Raw genomic sequence first — 17,912 nt, 5'->3', positions numbered from 1 at the left:
AGAACAAAATCATTACATTGCCACTACGGGCACATGCAATGCTGAGATACATCCAATTTCCCATATCACAGGACTTTAGTGGTGTTTGTGGTGGTGTGTGAATGGTCAAATTTTTGTAACAATGAGGCGATACTTGTGTGACTAACAGAAGCTGCTACTTTCACTGGAACGGTTTGGTTCATTTATTCTGTTAATGTTACAGAAATTATGTTTGAAAGGGCCTTAAGATGTAAGGAGCATACAGAGCCAGGTGTGAGTGCCATACAGTGGTGAAAAGGAGCTTTAAGTTTCAGGAGAAATGCAAAGGGACCTGGGCTGAGCTGATTGTAGGAGTTGCCTTTGATGCTGCTTAAAAACCTGGTTAATTCCTTTGACCATGATCTTTGATAGAGGTCTTGACGAGTGTTATTGGGGACACAGCAGAGTAATGAAAATTAATGTCTATCAAGACGACGGCACTATTCACGTCCCTGTTTTATTTTCTTCCTTTTCCACCATGTTGAATAAATGTTTTATCATTTTCTAATAGCAATATTTAAAGACGTAAGTGTAAAAAGTGTACATAAAAAGCTATGTTTCAATTATTTCTCTGGGCATATGGATGTGTCTGTGATTGTCTCTTGGTTTATTGATGTCAGCACTCATAATGCATTAGGTTCTGTGTAACAACGCCACTCTTCACCTATTGTTTTACATGTGGGTTTCTTGTACAAAAAAAAGTGTTACTGAATAACTCCAAACGGTGCCGCATGAAATCTGCATTTGTCCATCACCAGTCTTATCAATGCAATACCAAGTTATCCATTTCAATAAGGTCATGATATGTGTGTTATTGTATAATCGTGCTTTCAGAGGAGACTTTTTTGCCTTCACTTAAACCTTCAATCTCTGTTTTGCTGTTGTTGCACCTTCAGAAACCCATTGTCGATAAAATTTGGCATGTATTCATTGATATTCCCATTCCATGCATCGGATATAGGTGTTTGACATTCTCCTGTGTTTGACTTGCACACAAAACACACCTTAAATTGCATCAGTAAAAACAAATTCATGGCTTAATGTCACATGTACACCTGCTGATATGTGTTTGAACATCACATTTTATAGAATGTTTTAATGTGTTGACTCACAGTTTGGGCCTGGTTGAAATATTTCATTTAGTTCTTACAAAACGTTTTGTTTCCGTTAATAATGCTCATGTTTTTCTTTGCCTTGTTTTGAGCAGTCCTCCAGTATTGGAGGGGTTCTGTAGGTTTATTTTTTCTACAACTTTTTGGCTGTATTTCTTTCACTGCATTAGACACAGAATATGCAAACATTTCATGTAAATTTCCCATCCAAAGATTTTGAAAGTAAATATATGAAAAAAGTCAATATAATGTAATACCTGTTTTACTTGGTAATAAAGAAGAGGAAATATGAGACATTTATCTCCCTCTCGTTTGTTGAAAGATATAAAAGTATGCTTTGGGGATATTGACAAGATTGTAAAATTACACATGTTCCTGTAAAAGTGAATCACTCCACTGTTTCCACTGTAACTAAGACTTTTTTTTCATTGTTATTCATCACAATTTATTCCTAAATTCCACAAAGCCTCAATGGGGTCACATAGAGGAAAGGGTATGGGACAGAATATATAGCTGAGGAAACAATCTCACCACAAGGTTCATTGAGTAAATTTTCTTCGGAGCACATACAGATCCATGTTGGCATGAAAGCTGACGTTTAAAGTTGACCATGACATGAAGGCCTTAAAGTGCTCTGAAAAAAAAAGGAAACGTGAACATATACACTTCCATGACAACTGGGCAAACTCCATGCTAATGAAGATCATGTGGTATGATCGACACCTCCAGGAAAGCTACTAAATAGACCTTGCGGTGTGACTGTTTCTCAAGTCTTGTCAAGTCAGATGGAATTATGGATCATGTATCAGTAAAATGAAATGTAACTGTGATGACAGCTGATCAACTGATGAAAACCATCAGATGTGGTTAAAAACTAGACCTTGTGTTAAGATTTGTGTACTATTTCCAAGGATGAACTGATCAGCGGGCTACCAATGACTACATAGAGCCTAGGCCTTTAACCTTTACTAATATGTTTTGTAGCTTTGGAGCGGTGTAGTTCACGCACGTCAGCAGGAAGTCCCTCCCACTGACTGATGGTTCGTGGTTGCCATGCCAACACCAAGCTCTACGGGACTACTTTGCTCTGTTCGGTCCAAGAGGTCCTGAAATCGGTAAAAAAAAAAAAAAAACGTGTTAAATTTCCTTCAGCTATACTGGTTTCCAAAGTTAACCAAAATATTCATGGGTTTACAAACGAGCCACGTCCTAACAGCCACCCAGGAAAGCTAGCGTTGCAATGTTTGAATAGTTTTAACGTCCCCTCTCCGTGTTCATGTACTTTCATTTCAAACGCTCTCCGAGTGAGTTTCTATCCTACCTGTCGACAGTATGTGTTTGATACGCGATATTCTCCGGTGTTGGAGTTAGCGACTGTATCTGTTTAGCTAACTAACTAGTTAGATATTATACTGACGTCAATATATTTAGGTCATCATCCCGTACAGACAAGCTAAAGGAAGGGGGAAGCTGTCATGTCCGATCTACTTAAAGACAAATCCCAAAGAAGAGAGAAGAGGACAGGCAAGGCGCCCTCAGAGGGAAGCCATGGAGTCAGAGGCAAAGAAACAACCGGCAGGACTAAGGAGTGAGTACACAGTACAAACAATATCCACCTTTTATCATAATTTATATTTTATTAATCATACTTAACTGGCACAGGTTATGGCTGATTTTCAGAGAGCATTCCCAATACAATGTGTTTGGTTGAGAAGTTGTTGTCAGCTCTTCTTAAATTATTACTTATCTGGAGGTCAGTCAACCACAGTGTGTACATATAGTCCCATGGCCCTTTTCCTGACAATTTCTTCAATCTGTTCATGTTTTTCAGCTCTATAAGCACTGTGTCATGTATAGATGAACTAGGACACCATGATGACAACGCTCGGATGGCCATAACAATGGAGAACACCTATCAGATGGGTGAGATAACAATAATAATAATCATCACCAGCTACAGGTGCTCTGTAACAGCTTAATACAACAGTGATTTCATTTTGATTCTTTAAGAGATTTAGTTCATCAAAATATTTGGGCCATTTTATTTATTTTGGTTCATTTCAGTATTTCAGCCTCACCACAACCTTACACCAAGGCACTGATTTAAATAATGACACTTTCAGTTGAATAAGACCAGAAACATGTCAAAGCAGCAGAGATTTTGATGCAATATTAATTGATTTTAATCCATAATCTATATTGAAAGTGCATCAATATAAATTTCCAAGTTCAAATGAATTAATCGCACTATTTTTCACTAACCCGAGCACTTGCATAAGAACACTTAAATCAAACTTATTTGATTGTTGTCTTTGTTTTTTGGACCACAGGACCATACAAACGGTTTTCTGTTCCTGCTGTCACAGACATACTGAAGGATGTACTTACCAGTTACCTCCAAGAGGAGAAATATGAAGCTGAGTGGTCTCAGAAAATGACAAAAACAATATGTGAGGTAAATAAAACTGAAAAGTGCATTCAAGCAACACCTTTTGAATACCTTGGAATTTCTGTTTGGTTTCTGATCGGTTTCATTCTTTTGATTGCCCCCTCCCAGGTGATAAGAGCCCGTGTGAAGGACCTCATGATTCCCCGATATAAGATTGTCGTCCTGGTCCACATCGGCCAGCTCACAGGGCAGAGCATGCAGATCAGCAGCCGCTGTCTGTGGGATGCGTCTAATGACACCTTCACCTCTTACTCCTTCAAGAACTGCTCTCTGTTTGGTGTGGCAACTGTCTACGCTGTTTACTTTGAGTGAATCACGTAGGCATTGAATGGATTGTGATAAGAACACAAGACTCACTTTGGTCATGCATTTACCACAGTTACAAAAAGGTTGCTGCTGTTGAAGAGCTCTTTACCCACGTTGTATGTTTTGCCATGTATGAAATGATAAAACAAGAACTTGTAACCAAAATTCATGGTGTTTTTTTTTATTTTTGCTAGCATGGAAAATGAAATCACATTATCCTAACAATGCTGTGAAGATTATGTTTTAAACTAATGAATGACTGTGGCAAATTGGTGATGACTCCCCTGGCGATGTTCCCCTCTAGCAGAGCATGGAGAGGTCACTCCTTCGACAGCCCAGTTGACAGCACACTGATATTAGTGCCTGGTTTTGGTCCCTCCAATGACGGTCCATCGCTGGCACATCTGTCGTCTTCAGTTTTGGCCCCCTGCTACCTGCTAAGAGATATCAGTCTTTGTTTACCAGACATCGAGGCTGCTATTCTGTAATATGGTTATGAAATGAACCCTCAAAGCTACAAAGATGACTTCAAGTGATTGTCTACTCACTGCCTTGCAAAGTCTCCTCTTCTCCGATCAACCTTCTCCACCTGGATCCTCCACAGGTATACACCACTGCCCGCAGGAATGCCCGGCCACACAGCCTCAGTGTGTTTGTGTTATCCTGTGTCTGAACCTGCACCACACACAACATGCACAGCAGCACCGCAAGCAGGAGTAAGGATCTCATGTTTCTTCTCAGAAAACATTGGAAAACATCCGTCCTGATCCACCCTTTTATGTAGAGTCCCCAGTGATGTCACACTCTTTCCCCAAGTCTTGCTCGGGTGATTCCTGTGTAAATGGTGTGTACTATCTTTGTGTGGGAATCCAAGGCCATTGTGATGATCACTTATTGACTACATTTTCGTAAATGTTAAAGAGAAAGAATTGCTCTTTCACGTCCGTACTGCAGGGTTTTTATTGCCCTGGATTTAGCAAAGTGTTGCCTAATGGATCGCTTGAGATATCTGTCCTACAACAGACTGAGGTGATGGCTCTTTACATAGCAACATAGTGGGGTGCGTGCCCACTATCATGAGCATAAATCAGTGATTCCAGGAAGAGACATTTGCATTAACCGGTACACTTGTTGTCAAATTGAACTGTGTCATGGAATAGAGTTGAGCTCGAAATAGTCATTACCGGCTGGGTAGGGCTAGTGGAGCCAAGCATAACCAAAAATATAGTTTGTATTACAGATGTATCTTTCTTCAAGAAAAGTACATGCTGATAAGTCAAGTCAGTGCTATTAGTTCCACCTAAAACCCCCAAAAAATCATCATCAGGCAGAGGTGTTACAAAAGCTGCTAGGTGTGCCAGCTGATTGATCAGTTTCCCTTAATCTGGAAATAACGCAGCATTCGGGTTTGCCTATGTAATCAGCATTACAGCCTGGACATGTAACATTACAGTATATACAACAGAACTTTAGAATACTTTTGCAAAAGTCTTCTTCGAATCCCATATTGTTATGAACTTTGATTAGATTCTTCTTAAGTTTTGAAAGTCATCTTTTCAGGATTTCTAGTTTCTAGTTTTTCCAGTAAATGGTCGATGGATCAATACTATAAATGCTGATGATGGGAGAATAAAACTTAAAGCCTGAAACTATTCTTTTTCTCATTTTAGAGCATAGCAATACATTGAATTTCATTGATTTAAATTTAATGAAACTTTCTAAAATACATCCTAGCCTTTTAATACTGTGTACATTTTTTAGACCCAAACATATATCTTTTTTTACGAATATAATATTGCATAATAATACATGTCACTGCAACATCCACGCTGTGGAAGCATTATGTTCTTGATACTGCAGGTGGGCGGGGCTCTACATCCGGGTACTGCCACTGACCCCTGACGTGACCCTGCAGGATTGCAAACATGGCGGAGGTAAGAAAGTGAAATAAATATTGGGAAAAAAATAATTTATACTGCAAGATAGTTAGTTCAGTCGAACGTGTACATCGCCTGTGTGTTGTAGCTTTAAAACACGAAAGTAAGAATCCGCTGTTTGCGTTGCTAGATAATAGCAATTTCTTGACACAAGCATGTTTAGTAAACTTCGGATTTAGCTAACGTTAGCTGCGCTAGCCCTGACGGAAGGTAGCTGCGGCGTTAGCGATGTTACTTCGCGGTTTTGTTGAAGAATACTTAACTATCCATATTAGCGTTTTTAATTAGATATGTAACGTTAGCGGTAGTTTCATGGTTAGAGATATTTCATGTGTTGTTTTTAATCATTATTTGCAGGATGTTAATACTAAGCTTAACTTGGACGCGTTAGCTAAATATGTGAAGGAGAACTAGCTTGCAATTTGTAATGTAAGTTAGCCAGTTGAATAAATTAACCTAGTAAGCACCCGACTGTTGTAGCTAACCGTGGTTGAATGCAGACGGTAAACACCGCTGTACTTATGGTATTCATAGTCTTGAGATGCTACCTACATTTTCCCACAGGAAGTGGTGACAGTCTTCTTTGTTTCTTTTCTTCTTAAACTGCAGTCAGCTTTAAGGGCACAGGGTCGGGCGCGCTTTTTCTGAACTCCCATTTATGTCCCCCCTGTCAGGGTAACTTGAATATGTCAAGTTATATAAGCGGCGAACCGTTTCCAATTACATCGTATGAGATATTTGCCCCTGAAGCTGTTCTTTAACTTTATTTATGTTCCTCTTTTCCGTTTTTCAGCCCTCCCTCGGGAATTCGAGCCCAGGTACATACACTTTCTGTTGTTGTTTGGCTGCATGGCATAGGTTTGAAATATATTGTCCAAACTTACATATAAGTATTCAATTTGATTCTTAAAGGAAGAATTATGATCAAAATGTAAAGAGAGGGAAGCACCTCCACCAAAACCCAAATCACAAGATTGGAACTTGTAATTATTCCCTACTTAAAGACCTATATACTGTCAACCTATTTTATTGTTGTTATCTTATTAACAACAAAATCAACAACAATAATAATTAATAATAATAATAGTTAATTGTTTATGTTAATTGTTTTCTGATGGTTTGTTTACACCAGTTATGTTTGTAAACTACGATAAAACAAGTTTTTAATCATGATTATTTTAAAAACAAAAAAATGCGGATTTTTTTAACTACAAGTCAAACCTAGATCTGCACTTTACTTATAATAATATATCATAATATATTGTGACACAATATAGATTTGTCTACCATCAGAGTTTTTACCTGTGTTTAAACCCTGGTATCAATCCCTATAATATCTCTGGCTGTATTAGGCCATTGTGTTAAATGCTGTGAATCAATGAGTGTGATTACTTTATGGTAATGTTAAATTTAAAGGATTTTTGCATCAGTGTGATGAAGTACTTTGATCTTTGGTAATAAGTCACCTGGACTTGCCAAACTAGACATTACCATATGGATATTTTATCTGTAAGAGGTTTAATTGATCTTGGTTAAAATTTGCAATATTGTTGTATATATTGATATTGCGAATATAAAATGAGATATACTGGGATAGAAGATTTTACTTAAGTTTTTTTTAAATACTGGTTGGGCCTGTATTGGATTTGTCCATAATTTTCTCAAGTAAATGTTTCATTCAGTCATATTTTCTATCTAAATGTGCAACATCGCTTACATTTTTGGGGTTACTTTTCTAGGAGGTTCAGCAGGTTCCGATGACCATGATTTCGACCCATCAGCAGACATGCTTGTCCATGACTTTGATGATGAACGCACCCTGGAGGAAGAGGAAATGTTGGAGGCATCAGATGAGACCAACGCCAACGAGATTGAAGATCTTGCGCGGGTAGGTTTCAGGCTTTGGGCTCATATTTGGTTTTGTCAGCCTGCCTGGTAAAATAATTGCTGTGAAGCTCAGCATTTTAACGGTCTTATCGATCCATTTGGGAATAGTGGCAGGTTCCAAATCGGAGTCTTGAATTTTGGTCTTTATATTTACAGTTTTTTTTTCACTTTTCTTTAACAGGAAGGAGAGATGCCCATTCATGAATTGCTGAATCTGTATGGTTATGGGGGCGGTTCACCAGCAGATGAGGATGAAGAGGAGGAGGAAGAACCCGAGGAAGAAGATGATGATGAGGAGGAGGATGAGGAAGAGGACCTAGACAATGATGAAAGCAGCAGAAGCACTGGCGAGTTGAAAAGAAATGAGGTATGTTGGTGTTTCTTAAGTCTCTTGACAGTGATATGGTTTCCATAAACTTAATACATTTTGTTGTGTAATTTCAGCATTGTTTGCAACCTTTTTGTTTATGTTTGTGTGTTTTCAGGGTGAGGGTGTTAAGAACTCATCAGGACAGGGGGATGAGGCCCAGGTAACCTCCGAAGGTCGCACACGCTCAGTCAGGTCCCTTGGCACAGCAGAACTTATCCGCCCCCAGAAACTCAAGTACTTTGAAAGTATGTGCCGTATTACCTCATTTTCTTTCTCTTCTTTGTTGCAAGTAAATTGTATGTGTTGATGTCTGTATTAGACACTGCAGATTGTCTCTGAGATTTAGTTGGTTAAATGGATATCACATTGTGTTGCAGGTAATAATGATGCAGAGGAGGAGTCAGATGAAGATGAGGACTATGTTCCATCTGAAGACTGGAAAAAGGTATGTCAGAACTTTATTTATCAGAGTGTCAGGCACTTAAACTGTCAGATTTGTTTTGTTTTAAAGGCTAAACGGCTTGATCAGATGAATTTGCTCACAGTCTACCTCCTATTTATCTCAGGATTTGCAGTGTGTGCAGTGTCAGTTCATGTTTGTCTAATCTTTTTGACTTTTTAGAAATACCCAGCTATCAAAGTTGGCTGTCACCATGATGGATTCATGGCTTAAAAAATATGCTGTTTCCACTGCAGAAATACTATACTCAACAGAATAGACTTTTCTTAAGGGAACAATCTGAAATATTTACAATGGAAGAATATATTCACAAAAATCCAAATGTGTGCTGAAAATTTGGAGCTAAATTCCACCATGTTTTTGTGGTGTAAAGAATAGAATCATAGTTGAAATTGGACATATGTGTAATACATTGTGAAGTAATTGTCAGCCAGTCTAAACTGTGTGTTTATGCCCAACAGGAAATTATGGTGGGTTCCATGTATCAGGCAGAAACACCTGTTGGCCTGTGTAAATATAAAGACAATGAAAAAGGTAATCCGGCTGTTTGTTGTCTCACTGTCAACACTTGCATATTTAAGATGTAACGCTGTGTGTCCTTTCAGGGTCCAAAAGGACTAAAGATGGTAAAATAGACAAAGTTTGACATCGCATCCCCTGTTTCCTATGAATTTGTCCTGTAGTGTATGAAAATGATGACCAGTTGTTGTGGAACCCTGAGTGTCTTCCTGAAGGCAAAGTGGTGGAGTTCTTGACGGAGGCATCAAGGCGGACGGGAGAGGAGAAGGGAGTGGATGCAATTCCAGAGGGATCTCATATCAAAGACAATGAACAGGTGACAGCAATATATTTGTGGCTTGTACTGGAGGATAAGGCTGGCCAAAGTCTATGTTTTTGTTATTGTGAACAAATCCCATTCAAATTCCTCTGTGCCATAGACCTTCATTGTTGTCCAAAAAGCCTTAAAAACACATCAGGGAGCCACACTGTTGCACTGTTGAGTGAAATGTTTCTTTATTACAATGAACATGCTCACTGCAGTTTGGTTGTTGGTCTTTTCAGGGGTTTGTTGACAATAATAAAGATGTCAAATAAAGCCAGCATTTTCCTTTATATCAAATTAGTTGTGATCATTACATGTTAGGTTTATAGTTTTTCACATGGGTAATGTAAACTTGTTTGATCATGTGTGTCTCTGTAGGCCTTGTATGAACTGGTGAAATGTGACTTTGACACAGAGGAAGCTTTAAGAAGACTTAGGTTTAATGTAAAAGCAGCCAGAGGTACGTAGACAATCAAGCCACAATGTTCTTCGTATATTTACCTTCAGTTTTTTGAGGGGTTAATATGATGTTCTGCACTTGGATCATCTGAGTTTTATTTTTAACAAGATTTTGCAGATGTGAGATTAACACGTATTCTCTCTGTAACAGAGGAGCTATCTGTCTGGACTGAAGAGGAATGTAGAAATTTTGAACAAGGACTAAAAGCTTATGGGAAAGACTTTCATTTAATACAGGCCAACAAGGTAAGAGAAGTGTTTAAAAGCCGCATTGATTAACCATTTCTGATCAATATGCCATGAGCATACATTGATAAGATGAAAATAATTGTGATAACCATGTTGATGTTGATGTGTTTGCTGTTCTGTGGCTGTTGGATGCTCAGGGTTGGAATCAGCTACATTTCAACCTTGTTGCATTTTGAGACAAATCAAATTTCTAAGTTTTTACAGTGTTAAAGTGTCTGTAGATCACATTGATGACATTTGTCAGAGTCCCAAGCAATAATTTGATTTGTCTCTTACTTGAAATTGTACTGAATCTATCTCTTCAGACGATGGTAATAATGGTTATTTCATGTCTGCTGAATTAAATCTTTCAGGTGAGAACTAGGTCTGTAGGAGAATGTGTGGCCTTTTATTACATGTGGAAGAAGTCTGAGCGTTATGATTTCTTTGCACAGCAAACCAGACTTGGGAAAAGGAAATACAACCTTCATCCTGGTGTCACGTAAGTTTTTATAAATGTATATATATATAGATATATATATATAAAAATATATATACAGTTGAGAAAGACATTGCTAATATAGACATTTTAAATGATTAATGGAAGAAGTTGTACTCCTGTTTCAGGTTGATGTGTTGTTTTATGTTTGTTGTTTCTAATATTCCAATAGAGGATTCATGATTCAAAACAATACAAACAACAAACTTGCTAGTGTAAAAAAAGATTCTGAACTTGTTTTATGTAACAATAAGTCTCAGATAACAAATGTATGAAATGTGGCGCCTGTTACTTTCTACTTTTGTACTGATGCCTCAGCCATGGTAATGGTAAAAACTATTTTTATTATCTTTTTTAAAACATCCATCGGTTCTTATTCTGTTAAAATACTCCAGAAAGAAAATAGCATGTATTTCTGTTGTACATGAGGAAACATAAGGAGTCTAATGTGTTCAAAGGCAAGCCTGAGCACTGGGTAGGCAATTCCAACCTGATATAGTTGCAGCTTATGTCAAACTAGTAAACATTATATTCATTTTGTCTCTAAGTTTAATTTATGGGCATAGTATAACATGAATGTACAGCCAGGCTCAGTAAAGAAAGGACGTTCCCAGTCAAAGAAATGCAACAGAATTAAAATCCTTTTTTGCAGCTGAAAATAAGTAAATTCATTAAATGAGTTTGGTTTAACAGATCATACTGCTGCATGGAACAGCTCCTGGATGTGGCGACATAACTGGTGATACCACCTCCAATAATCACAGCACCACGCTGTTCCACAGCAGATAGTTTAGATTGACTTCATGTATTGCAACAAGAAGCTTGTATACAAACTCTACAGTATAACACCCTAACTAGCACCCACCTGCAATCACTGTTAGGTTAGGAAAAAATGACAGACCAGACCACACACACTTGGCTCGTGTTTAAAACCATAGGTTGTGTGTGACATCCTGTGTGCTGCTGTGTGTCATCAGGGACTACATGGACCGATTACTGGACGAGACGGAGAGCGCGACGTCCAGCAGGGCGGCGTCACCTCCTCCCACCACCTCCAGCAGCAGCGCCAGCCACTCGGAGAGGGAAGACAGCAGCAGTCAGAACGGTGAGCTGATGAATGCAAAGATACTTATTAAAGATGTTTTTAATTCCAAAATCCAAACAAAGACCTAAACTGATGTATTCAGATTACCATGTCTTGAATTTCACATTAGTCTGGGGAAGGTTTGATGAGGTGGTGATTATAAATCTGTGCAGTTCTGAAAGGTCTACTGTTTTAGTTGTCTTGAACTTTACTTGGCCTTGTATTTTATTTGGACATAGTAAACATGTCTGAAATGTTGCCTGGTGATCCATCCACAATGTACGGTAACATGGAAGTGTATGTGTAGACAAAGATACCATTAATGGTATTTAGCCATCAACTTCTGTTTTGTTTTTCTTTTGCCCAGGTTTTAAGGTGTGTGTTAGGTTTCTGCCTCCACGCCATTCATTTGGAAATTGGAAAACTAGCATTGACAAATTACATTTCAACATTTAAGCAACAACACTACGAGCGCACGTCACATTCACCTCCATTGTATTCAGATGAAGGCAGAAACCTGAGAGACTAATACCTGAGAACCTGGTCAAGTAAATCCAAAAACATCCGCATGGCTAGATACTACTACAGTTGTTGTGATTTGGGTGATCCAACGTTTGAGCTCACTTTTCGTTGTAATTTTGACAGGTATTGCAAGCCACAACTCAAGCCACCCAGTGGACGGCGCTCCGTTGCCCCCGGTGAATCAAGTCAAACCTGAGTCAGTTCAGTCCAACGGTCCCTCCCATCCGTTAGTAGACACTCCTCCTCCCGTTACAGACAACAACTCCAACGGCTGCAGCCAACCCAGTGTGCCCAGCCATGACCAAAATGGTTCTCTGGAGCCTCCGCTGGACCACAGAGACACAGCAATAGCACAGGAAAGGCCGCCCAAGAGATGCAGGACGGAGGCAGAGCTGTTAGGCCAAAGTGAGGTGGAACCATCCAGAACACAGGAGAACTGAAGGATCGAGAGCTCGGTGATGTTCACTAATAGACGCTGAACTGGGGTGAAAAATTGTCCCTACTTCCCCACTTATGGGCCGTGGTAAGGGGTGAAGAGGATGAGGAAGATGAGCCTCTGTTGGCCTGTGAGCACAGTGTCTCCTGAGAGCAAAGACTCACTTTTTAAAAAAAAAAAAAAGGTCAAAGGTCACTGAAAACCACACCTTGAAGAACAAAGCCAACCAAACTGCAGCTGGTCCTCCAGGAGGGGCAGCGGCCGCCCCGTCTCCCCGTCCCTCCGTCCCTCCACCCCATCCATGTACTGACTGCCTGCAAAGCTCATCCCAAAGTACCACAGCTCCATCATGTCCGACGAAACATCATCTTCTACCCATCGTCTTTATTCCCTTTCTGGAGACTGACAAAATTTTGCCAAGAATTTCCTTTTTCTATTTGTACTCAAAGAAAAATAAATCACCCGTGATATTTTTTTACACAAGAGATATTTATATTTTTTAATGAAAGAAAACTATGATGGGCAATTGCTGTTCAAGCTATTTGAACATTTGACGAAACAGGGGACATGTTTTAAACGATTACGTGCTTAAGTTGTCAAAAAGAGGCAAAACACAGGATGAGTAAAGCTGGTGCTATCGCTGGCCCTCTTTAGTTGCACTTTGATTGTATGTTTCTCATCTTTATTGATAAGGAGTGGTGTCGAAACCCAGCAGAAATACATTTTCACTCCGTCACTTCTGACCCCGCTCTGGCCTCTCGTCACAGCTGTTTGTTTGATTCTGAGAAATAAACCGGTGGGTTAGTCCCCCCACAGGTTTGTTTGTGTAAAGCAGCTGACATCAGTGATGTCCTGTATTATAACTCATCATGTAGAAGACCGCTGTATTTTTGGATTTTCATGGTCAGTGCTTTGCTCAACGCTTTGTTTTTACTAGACAGAATGTTCGTGATTTTTAATGTAAAGTTTGTATAGATTTCTTACCTTGAGCAGCTGGTACATTTTTTTATAACTGTCTGTTCATCTCTGTATTTTCTGGTCTTCCTTGTAGGCTGTGCTTTTTGTTGAGAAATCTTACGCCTATGTCGCTCTGAGATGGATGTAATAAATAAAAAAAAGAAAAGTAGCCATTCCACTTTCCCTCTCTGTTTGGCAGCACTTACCATTCCTGTGACCCTGCTCAATCTGAATTGTTTGCTGCAGAAAGCCTCGTCTTTTGTGCATAAAAAAAAAAAGCACATTGCGGTGGAGTGTGCCGCTTGCCTTTGGTTTAAAACCTGACTCAAAGTGCTTAGTTTCAACCAGTATTTACTGTCTTTCCTCAGTAAGTGGCTTCCGAGCAGTGGATTTCCAGCAGTTAAACTGACCAGGTTGGCATGGGGGGGGGGTGTGACCTGGAAGACCATCATTTGTTTTGGTACAGTAGCTGTTCAGCTTAATGCTTAAGTGTTTTACGTTGTACTCCAAGCTTTGAACTTGCATTCACAAATTAAGATAAGTTTGTCTGTCAAATAATGTTGATCCATGTAGTCTTTTCTTTCCTTTTGTTGACAATGTCTTTGTTTTGTTTTTGAATGAATAAAAACGAAGTGTATTCCAAGACTGGCTATGAATGGAATAACATTGGCTATATTTAATAAATGTATTAATGAGTCCCAGCTGTTGTATTGTGAGTTTTCAAACTGCACGCTTCAATACAGCAAAAATGCAACACTTCACAATTTGATTCAGACAGGGTTGAATTTTTTAATACAGTACTCACATGCCATATATATATATGACAATAATATAAGACTTATAGATCGTTATAATCATTCTCCCTTGTGGCCTTGAAGCAACCCCTTCCTAATGTGAGTACACTGTAAAAAACGGGACAAAATCCACAGTTCATTCTGTGCAAAAACGCATTGTGATGTTAATATGAGGCTTCAGCAGTCAGTTATACAAATCATGTGGGTTTCTTTGTCCTGGCATGTGTGTGTATGTTACTATTAACTGTTCTGTGCAACCAAGACTACGTTCGGAAGAGACACTTTCTGCCAAGTCTCCTTTCAGCTGAACTTCAGAAAGTATTTTTTGCACAGAACGGAGACTGGAATTTGTCTCCTATTTCTTACAGTGTCGTCGTGTTAGGAAAGGATCAACAGGATTAAAAAAAAAAATCCAAATTGATTTGTCAAATATAAGAAATGACTTAGTATTTAATCTGTGAAATATAATTACAAAAAAGTTAAGGCACTTTGTCTTAATTACTAATATAAAAGTTGTCTGTCTCAGAAAGTTCCTTTCCATGATTGCAGAAAAAAATGTGCTGCCAAAATACAGAAAAAACATAAATGTTAGTAAAACAACTTAACAGCACTGTACCACATACAGTACACAGACAACATGGAAGGCGTTCTGGATGAGTGCAGCTCTTCAGCGTTGGGTCGGGACTCTGGTTTATGCCTTTTCTGTTAAATTTGATGCAGAACATTTCAGAAACCTGTAGCGTGTCCAGTTTGTGCATACATTACACACTAATTCCACACTAATAAACCTGATGCAACAATTTTTTTTTTCACATTATTTGAACTTACTTGTTTGCTCCTGTGTGAAAATGATGTAGGAGTACACCAGGCTCCCAGCAATGCTGTGGGAAACAAAGAGGACACAATCTGTTCCCAGGCAGAAAAAACAGCTCCACCATTTAAATGGTGTTTGTCTTACCTGATGTTCAGACCTGTGAAGTTAGTCCAGGTGAATATGTAGTCTCCACCAAACACCATTCCAATGTAGGTCACAAGGATATTCTGCAGGGATCGCAGATAGAGTCACTGCACACATCTGCAATTCACGGCTCCCATCAGCCCACAGAGGGGCAGGACTGGCGTGAAAAGGACTTACCTTAATGCAGCCCACAATGGAGGTGGTGAGCGCTGAGTTGTACAGCGTGCACAGCATGATGGAGTACATTAAAATGAAGCTGTGCAACACATTGAAGAAGAATTAGACAGCAGCAGCAGCAGCAGCAATGTGGGACATTCCCTAATAACAATAAGTGATGTGATATAGAGTTTACCCCATGACACAGGAGAGCACAAACTGCACAACAAACAGCTGATTGGACCATCCATGATACTCCAACCCCTGCACTCAAACACACACACACAAACACACAGAGGAGATGTTCAGCACCCACTCTAGTTGTCAGACATTATAAAAAACAATTTGTGTAAAAAAAAATCCCCTACCATTTGCAAATCCCCTGAGCAGTACGCGTATGCCACAGTGGGGAAAATCATGATTAAAGCATTGTAGTAGAGGAGCCCATATTTGCCCAGTTCCTATGGGAACAGCAGTACGCAGAATAATCTTTCAAGAAATGATGCAGCAAACACACACACACACACACACACACTGAGGAAGTACGATTAGCAGCTCTGCTCACCTTGGAGTCAAGCTTCTGCTTCACATACGCCCCGCTGGCCGCTGTCAGAACATTGTTCAGCATTATGAATATGTATCCTTCAAGGTCAAAGGCTAAGTCGGCGCTGCAGGACACAAAACGCGTGACAGAGTGAGCAGCGTGTTCACGCCTAGTACCTATGAACTGAATAATGTCAGTGTGCAGGTGATAATCTCACCTGGCAGCAATAAAAGCACCAAAGATCATAGTAAACACTGTGATCTTAACCGCTGTAGAGAAGGTCTTCCTGTGAGGAGAGGAAACGGGTTGCAGTTATTAAAATCATTCGTGTGCAAGAACGATGTTGTTGTTGTTGTTGTTGTTGTTACATGGTGCTGAGGATGTGTGAAGCTTAACTTACTTCAACAAGAGTCCCTCAAACACCATGGTAAGAAAAATACTGAACCTCCTCAAAACTGTAAACATGGGTAAACTAGGAAAAAAGGAAAACATGGTAGAATTTGCTGTTTCATATTAAGGAAATTATATTTCTGATCATGTAGCCTAATGATTAATAGATAAAACGCTCTAACTTGAGCCGTTGTGTCCCAAACAGCCCTGATATTTGATTCCCGACATACAGCAGAGGCAGTGGAAACATCTGGGAAGACAAAACACATGAAATGTTGACAGCAGCGGTTTTGATCTTTAGTATGAGGTTCTTCTTATTATCATGCATTGGAGTCCAAGCGGGAGAACTACTTCACAGTCTCACCTTGCCTGGTATACTCAAATCCACATCTGGAAACGAGATGACACCCAACAGCTTCCCAATCCTCAGGACTACAATGGTGGCCAGCATCTGCAGAGGTATTGAAGCAGGGAGACTCACACTCTGTTGTACGTGAACAGGAAGCGTCTGTGACTCAATTTAAGGCAAAACTCACCTGACCGATTCCGACACATATCGACGATGGAAATCTGTAAAGCATGTAGACAATGGTACGAATGAGGAAAATGACTCACAAGTTGGGTTTTTTTAAGGGCTAATTCTAACATATCTGTACATAATAGTTTAATGTTTATGTTTACCTTGTCTTGTTTATTGTCTTTGTTTTTAGCTGTTTGTTTATTCCTTGTTTGTGTACACAAACCTGGCCAATAAAGCTGATTCTGGTTATATTGTTACTAAGTAAAAGTAAAGAATCTGAGTGATTATTTCATCACTGTTTAGAGAAAATAGACATGAACACATAAAATGTGATTTTTTTTGTACACAGTTTGGTTAGCCACCCAGTGGATGGTGGTGTTGGGGGACACTTCCCAGAGAGATCAAACTGTTGGAAGTGCAGCTACATACACTCGGCCGGCCCCAAACAGTTTGAGGAAGACAACTTTCCTCTCTACGGATGAACAGAATCTAAAACCGCACAGAGTTTGTCTCCTCCATATTCCCATCGTTCAAACTGCCATGGGTCAAGTGTCCGTTAAGAAGCTTCCTGTGACTGTGGCTTGTACTTTGTACCTTTACCTGTAGCTGCTGAGGACGCTTTTGTTGACAACAACGATGAGAAATGAACTGACTCCGTAAAATCCCGCAGCCAGCAGTTTCACCGTGGAGCTGTCGCCGGATGTGGCTCTTTCGGATGCTCCTTCAGGCGACAGGCTTCTGTCGCCGGGCTCGTGTCGACGTCTGTGGAGCTCTGCCATCATTTACGTAGTAAGTGGCGACCAACTTCCAACGGCAGCCTACCAGTCCTTCTGCACATGCGTACAACGGTCCAACATTCTGCCGGCGATGACGGAAATGGAAAGAAGTGGAACATCTTGATTCCACTACACGCTTCGAACATTCAGGAATATTTAGCACTCCGATAACTAAACACTGTTTTAAGATTTACACTTAGTTAGCAATTTAGGTTACCTCGAAAGAT

The 17,912-nt window shown here is 39.7% G+C and overlaps 3 protein-coding genes across 3 annotated transcripts; 2 read left to right on the top strand and 1 right to left on the bottom strand.

Moving 5' to 3' along the window:
* The first annotated feature begins 2,605 nt into the window (after positions 1 to 2,605).
* dynlt5 (dynein light chain Tctex-type family member 5) lies at positions 2,606 to 3,891 on the top strand. The gene is made up of 4 exons (XM_070919642.1): positions 2,606 to 2,718; positions 2,962 to 3,053; positions 3,461 to 3,585; positions 3,688 to 3,891. The coding sequence occupies exons 1-4, from the start codon at positions 2,606 to 2,608 to the stop codon at positions 3,889 to 3,891; spliced, it is 534 nt and encodes a 177-aa protein (XP_070775743.1).
* A 1,909-nt stretch (positions 3,892 to 5,800) lies between these two features.
* mier1b (mesoderm induction early response 1b, transcriptional regulator) lies at positions 5,801 to 13,039 on the top strand. The gene is made up of 13 exons (XM_070918581.1): positions 5,801 to 5,819; positions 6,616 to 6,640; positions 7,562 to 7,710; positions 7,891 to 8,076; positions 8,195 to 8,324; positions 8,457 to 8,524; positions 9,001 to 9,073; positions 9,223 to 9,374; positions 9,741 to 9,822; positions 9,973 to 10,067; positions 10,424 to 10,551; positions 11,526 to 11,653; positions 12,278 to 13,039. Exons 1-13 carry the CDS (start codon positions 5,811 to 5,813, stop codon positions 12,592 to 12,594), a joined length of 1,542 nt encoding a protein of 513 aa, XP_070774682.1. The 5' UTR covers positions 5,801 to 5,810; the 3' UTR covers positions 12,595 to 13,039.
* A 1,950-nt stretch (positions 13,040 to 14,989) lies between these two features.
* Positions 14,990 to 17,691, bottom strand: LOC139296610 (nucleotide sugar transporter SLC35D2-like). Its single transcript, XM_070919067.1, has 13 exons — positions 17,510 to 17,691; positions 16,926 to 16,959; positions 16,754 to 16,840; positions 16,572 to 16,639; positions 16,400 to 16,471; positions 16,217 to 16,285; positions 16,021 to 16,123; positions 15,824 to 15,916; positions 15,652 to 15,719; positions 15,477 to 15,555; positions 15,300 to 15,382; positions 15,170 to 15,222; positions 14,990 to 15,043 (listed from the first exon to the last, which is right to left on the bottom strand). The coding sequence occupies exons 1-13, from the start codon at positions 17,689 to 17,691 to the stop codon at positions 15,033 to 15,035; spliced, it is 1,002 nt and encodes a 333-aa protein (XP_070775168.1). The 3' UTR covers positions 14,990 to 15,032.
* Positions 17,692 to 17,912: the final 221 nt, after the last annotated feature.

This window comes from Enoplosus armatus, chromosome 14 (genome assembly GCF_043641665.1).
Source record: "Enoplosus armatus isolate fEnoArm2 chromosome 14, fEnoArm2.hap1, whole genome shotgun sequence".
Lineage (NCBI taxonomy): Eukaryota > Metazoa > Chordata > Actinopteri > Centrarchiformes > Enoplosidae > Enoplosus > Enoplosus armatus.
The sequence above is the reverse complement of the archived record's forward strand: the minus strand, read 5'-3'. Positions and strand labels throughout refer to the sequence as shown.

What these genes read in the sequence shown, in the direction of transcription:
- dynlt5 (XM_070919642.1), top strand. Translation starts at nt 2,606, where the DNA reads ATGTCCGATCTACTTAAAGACAAATCCCAAAGAAGAGAGAAGAGGACA. An exon ending in ACAACCGGCAGGACTAAGGA is followed by an intron (nt 2,719 to 2,961) that starts GTGAGTACACAG and finishes CATGTTTTTCAG; the next exon opens with CTCTATAAGCACTGTGTCAT. An exon ending in TGACAAAAACAATATGTGAG is followed by an intron (nt 3,586 to 3,687) that starts GTAAATAAAACT and finishes GCCCCCTCCCAG; the next exon opens with GTGATAAGAGCCCGTGTGAA.
- mier1b (XM_070918581.1), top strand. An exon ending in CATCTGAAGACTGGAAAAAG is followed by an intron (nt 8,525 to 9,000) that starts GTATGTCAGAAC and finishes TATGCCCAACAG; the next exon opens with GAAATTATGGTGGGTTCCAT. An exon ending in AGACAGCAGCAGTCAGAACG is followed by an intron (nt 11,654 to 12,277) that starts GTGAGCTGATGA and finishes TAATTTTGACAG; the next exon opens with GTATTGCAAGCCACAACTCA.
- LOC139296610 (XM_070919067.1), bottom strand. Translation starts at nt 17,691, where the DNA reads ATGATGGCAGAGCTCCACAGACGTCGACACGAGCCCGGCGACAGAAGC. An exon ending in AGCGTCCTCAGCAGCTACAG is followed by an intron (nt 16,960 to 17,509) that starts GTAAAGGTACAA and finishes CATGCTTTACAG; the next exon opens with ATTTCCATCGTCGATATGTG. An exon ending in GGTGCTTTTATTGCTGCCAG is followed by an intron (nt 16,124 to 16,216) that starts GTGAGATTATCA and finishes TGTGTCCTGCAG; the next exon opens with CGCCGACTTAGCCTTTGACC.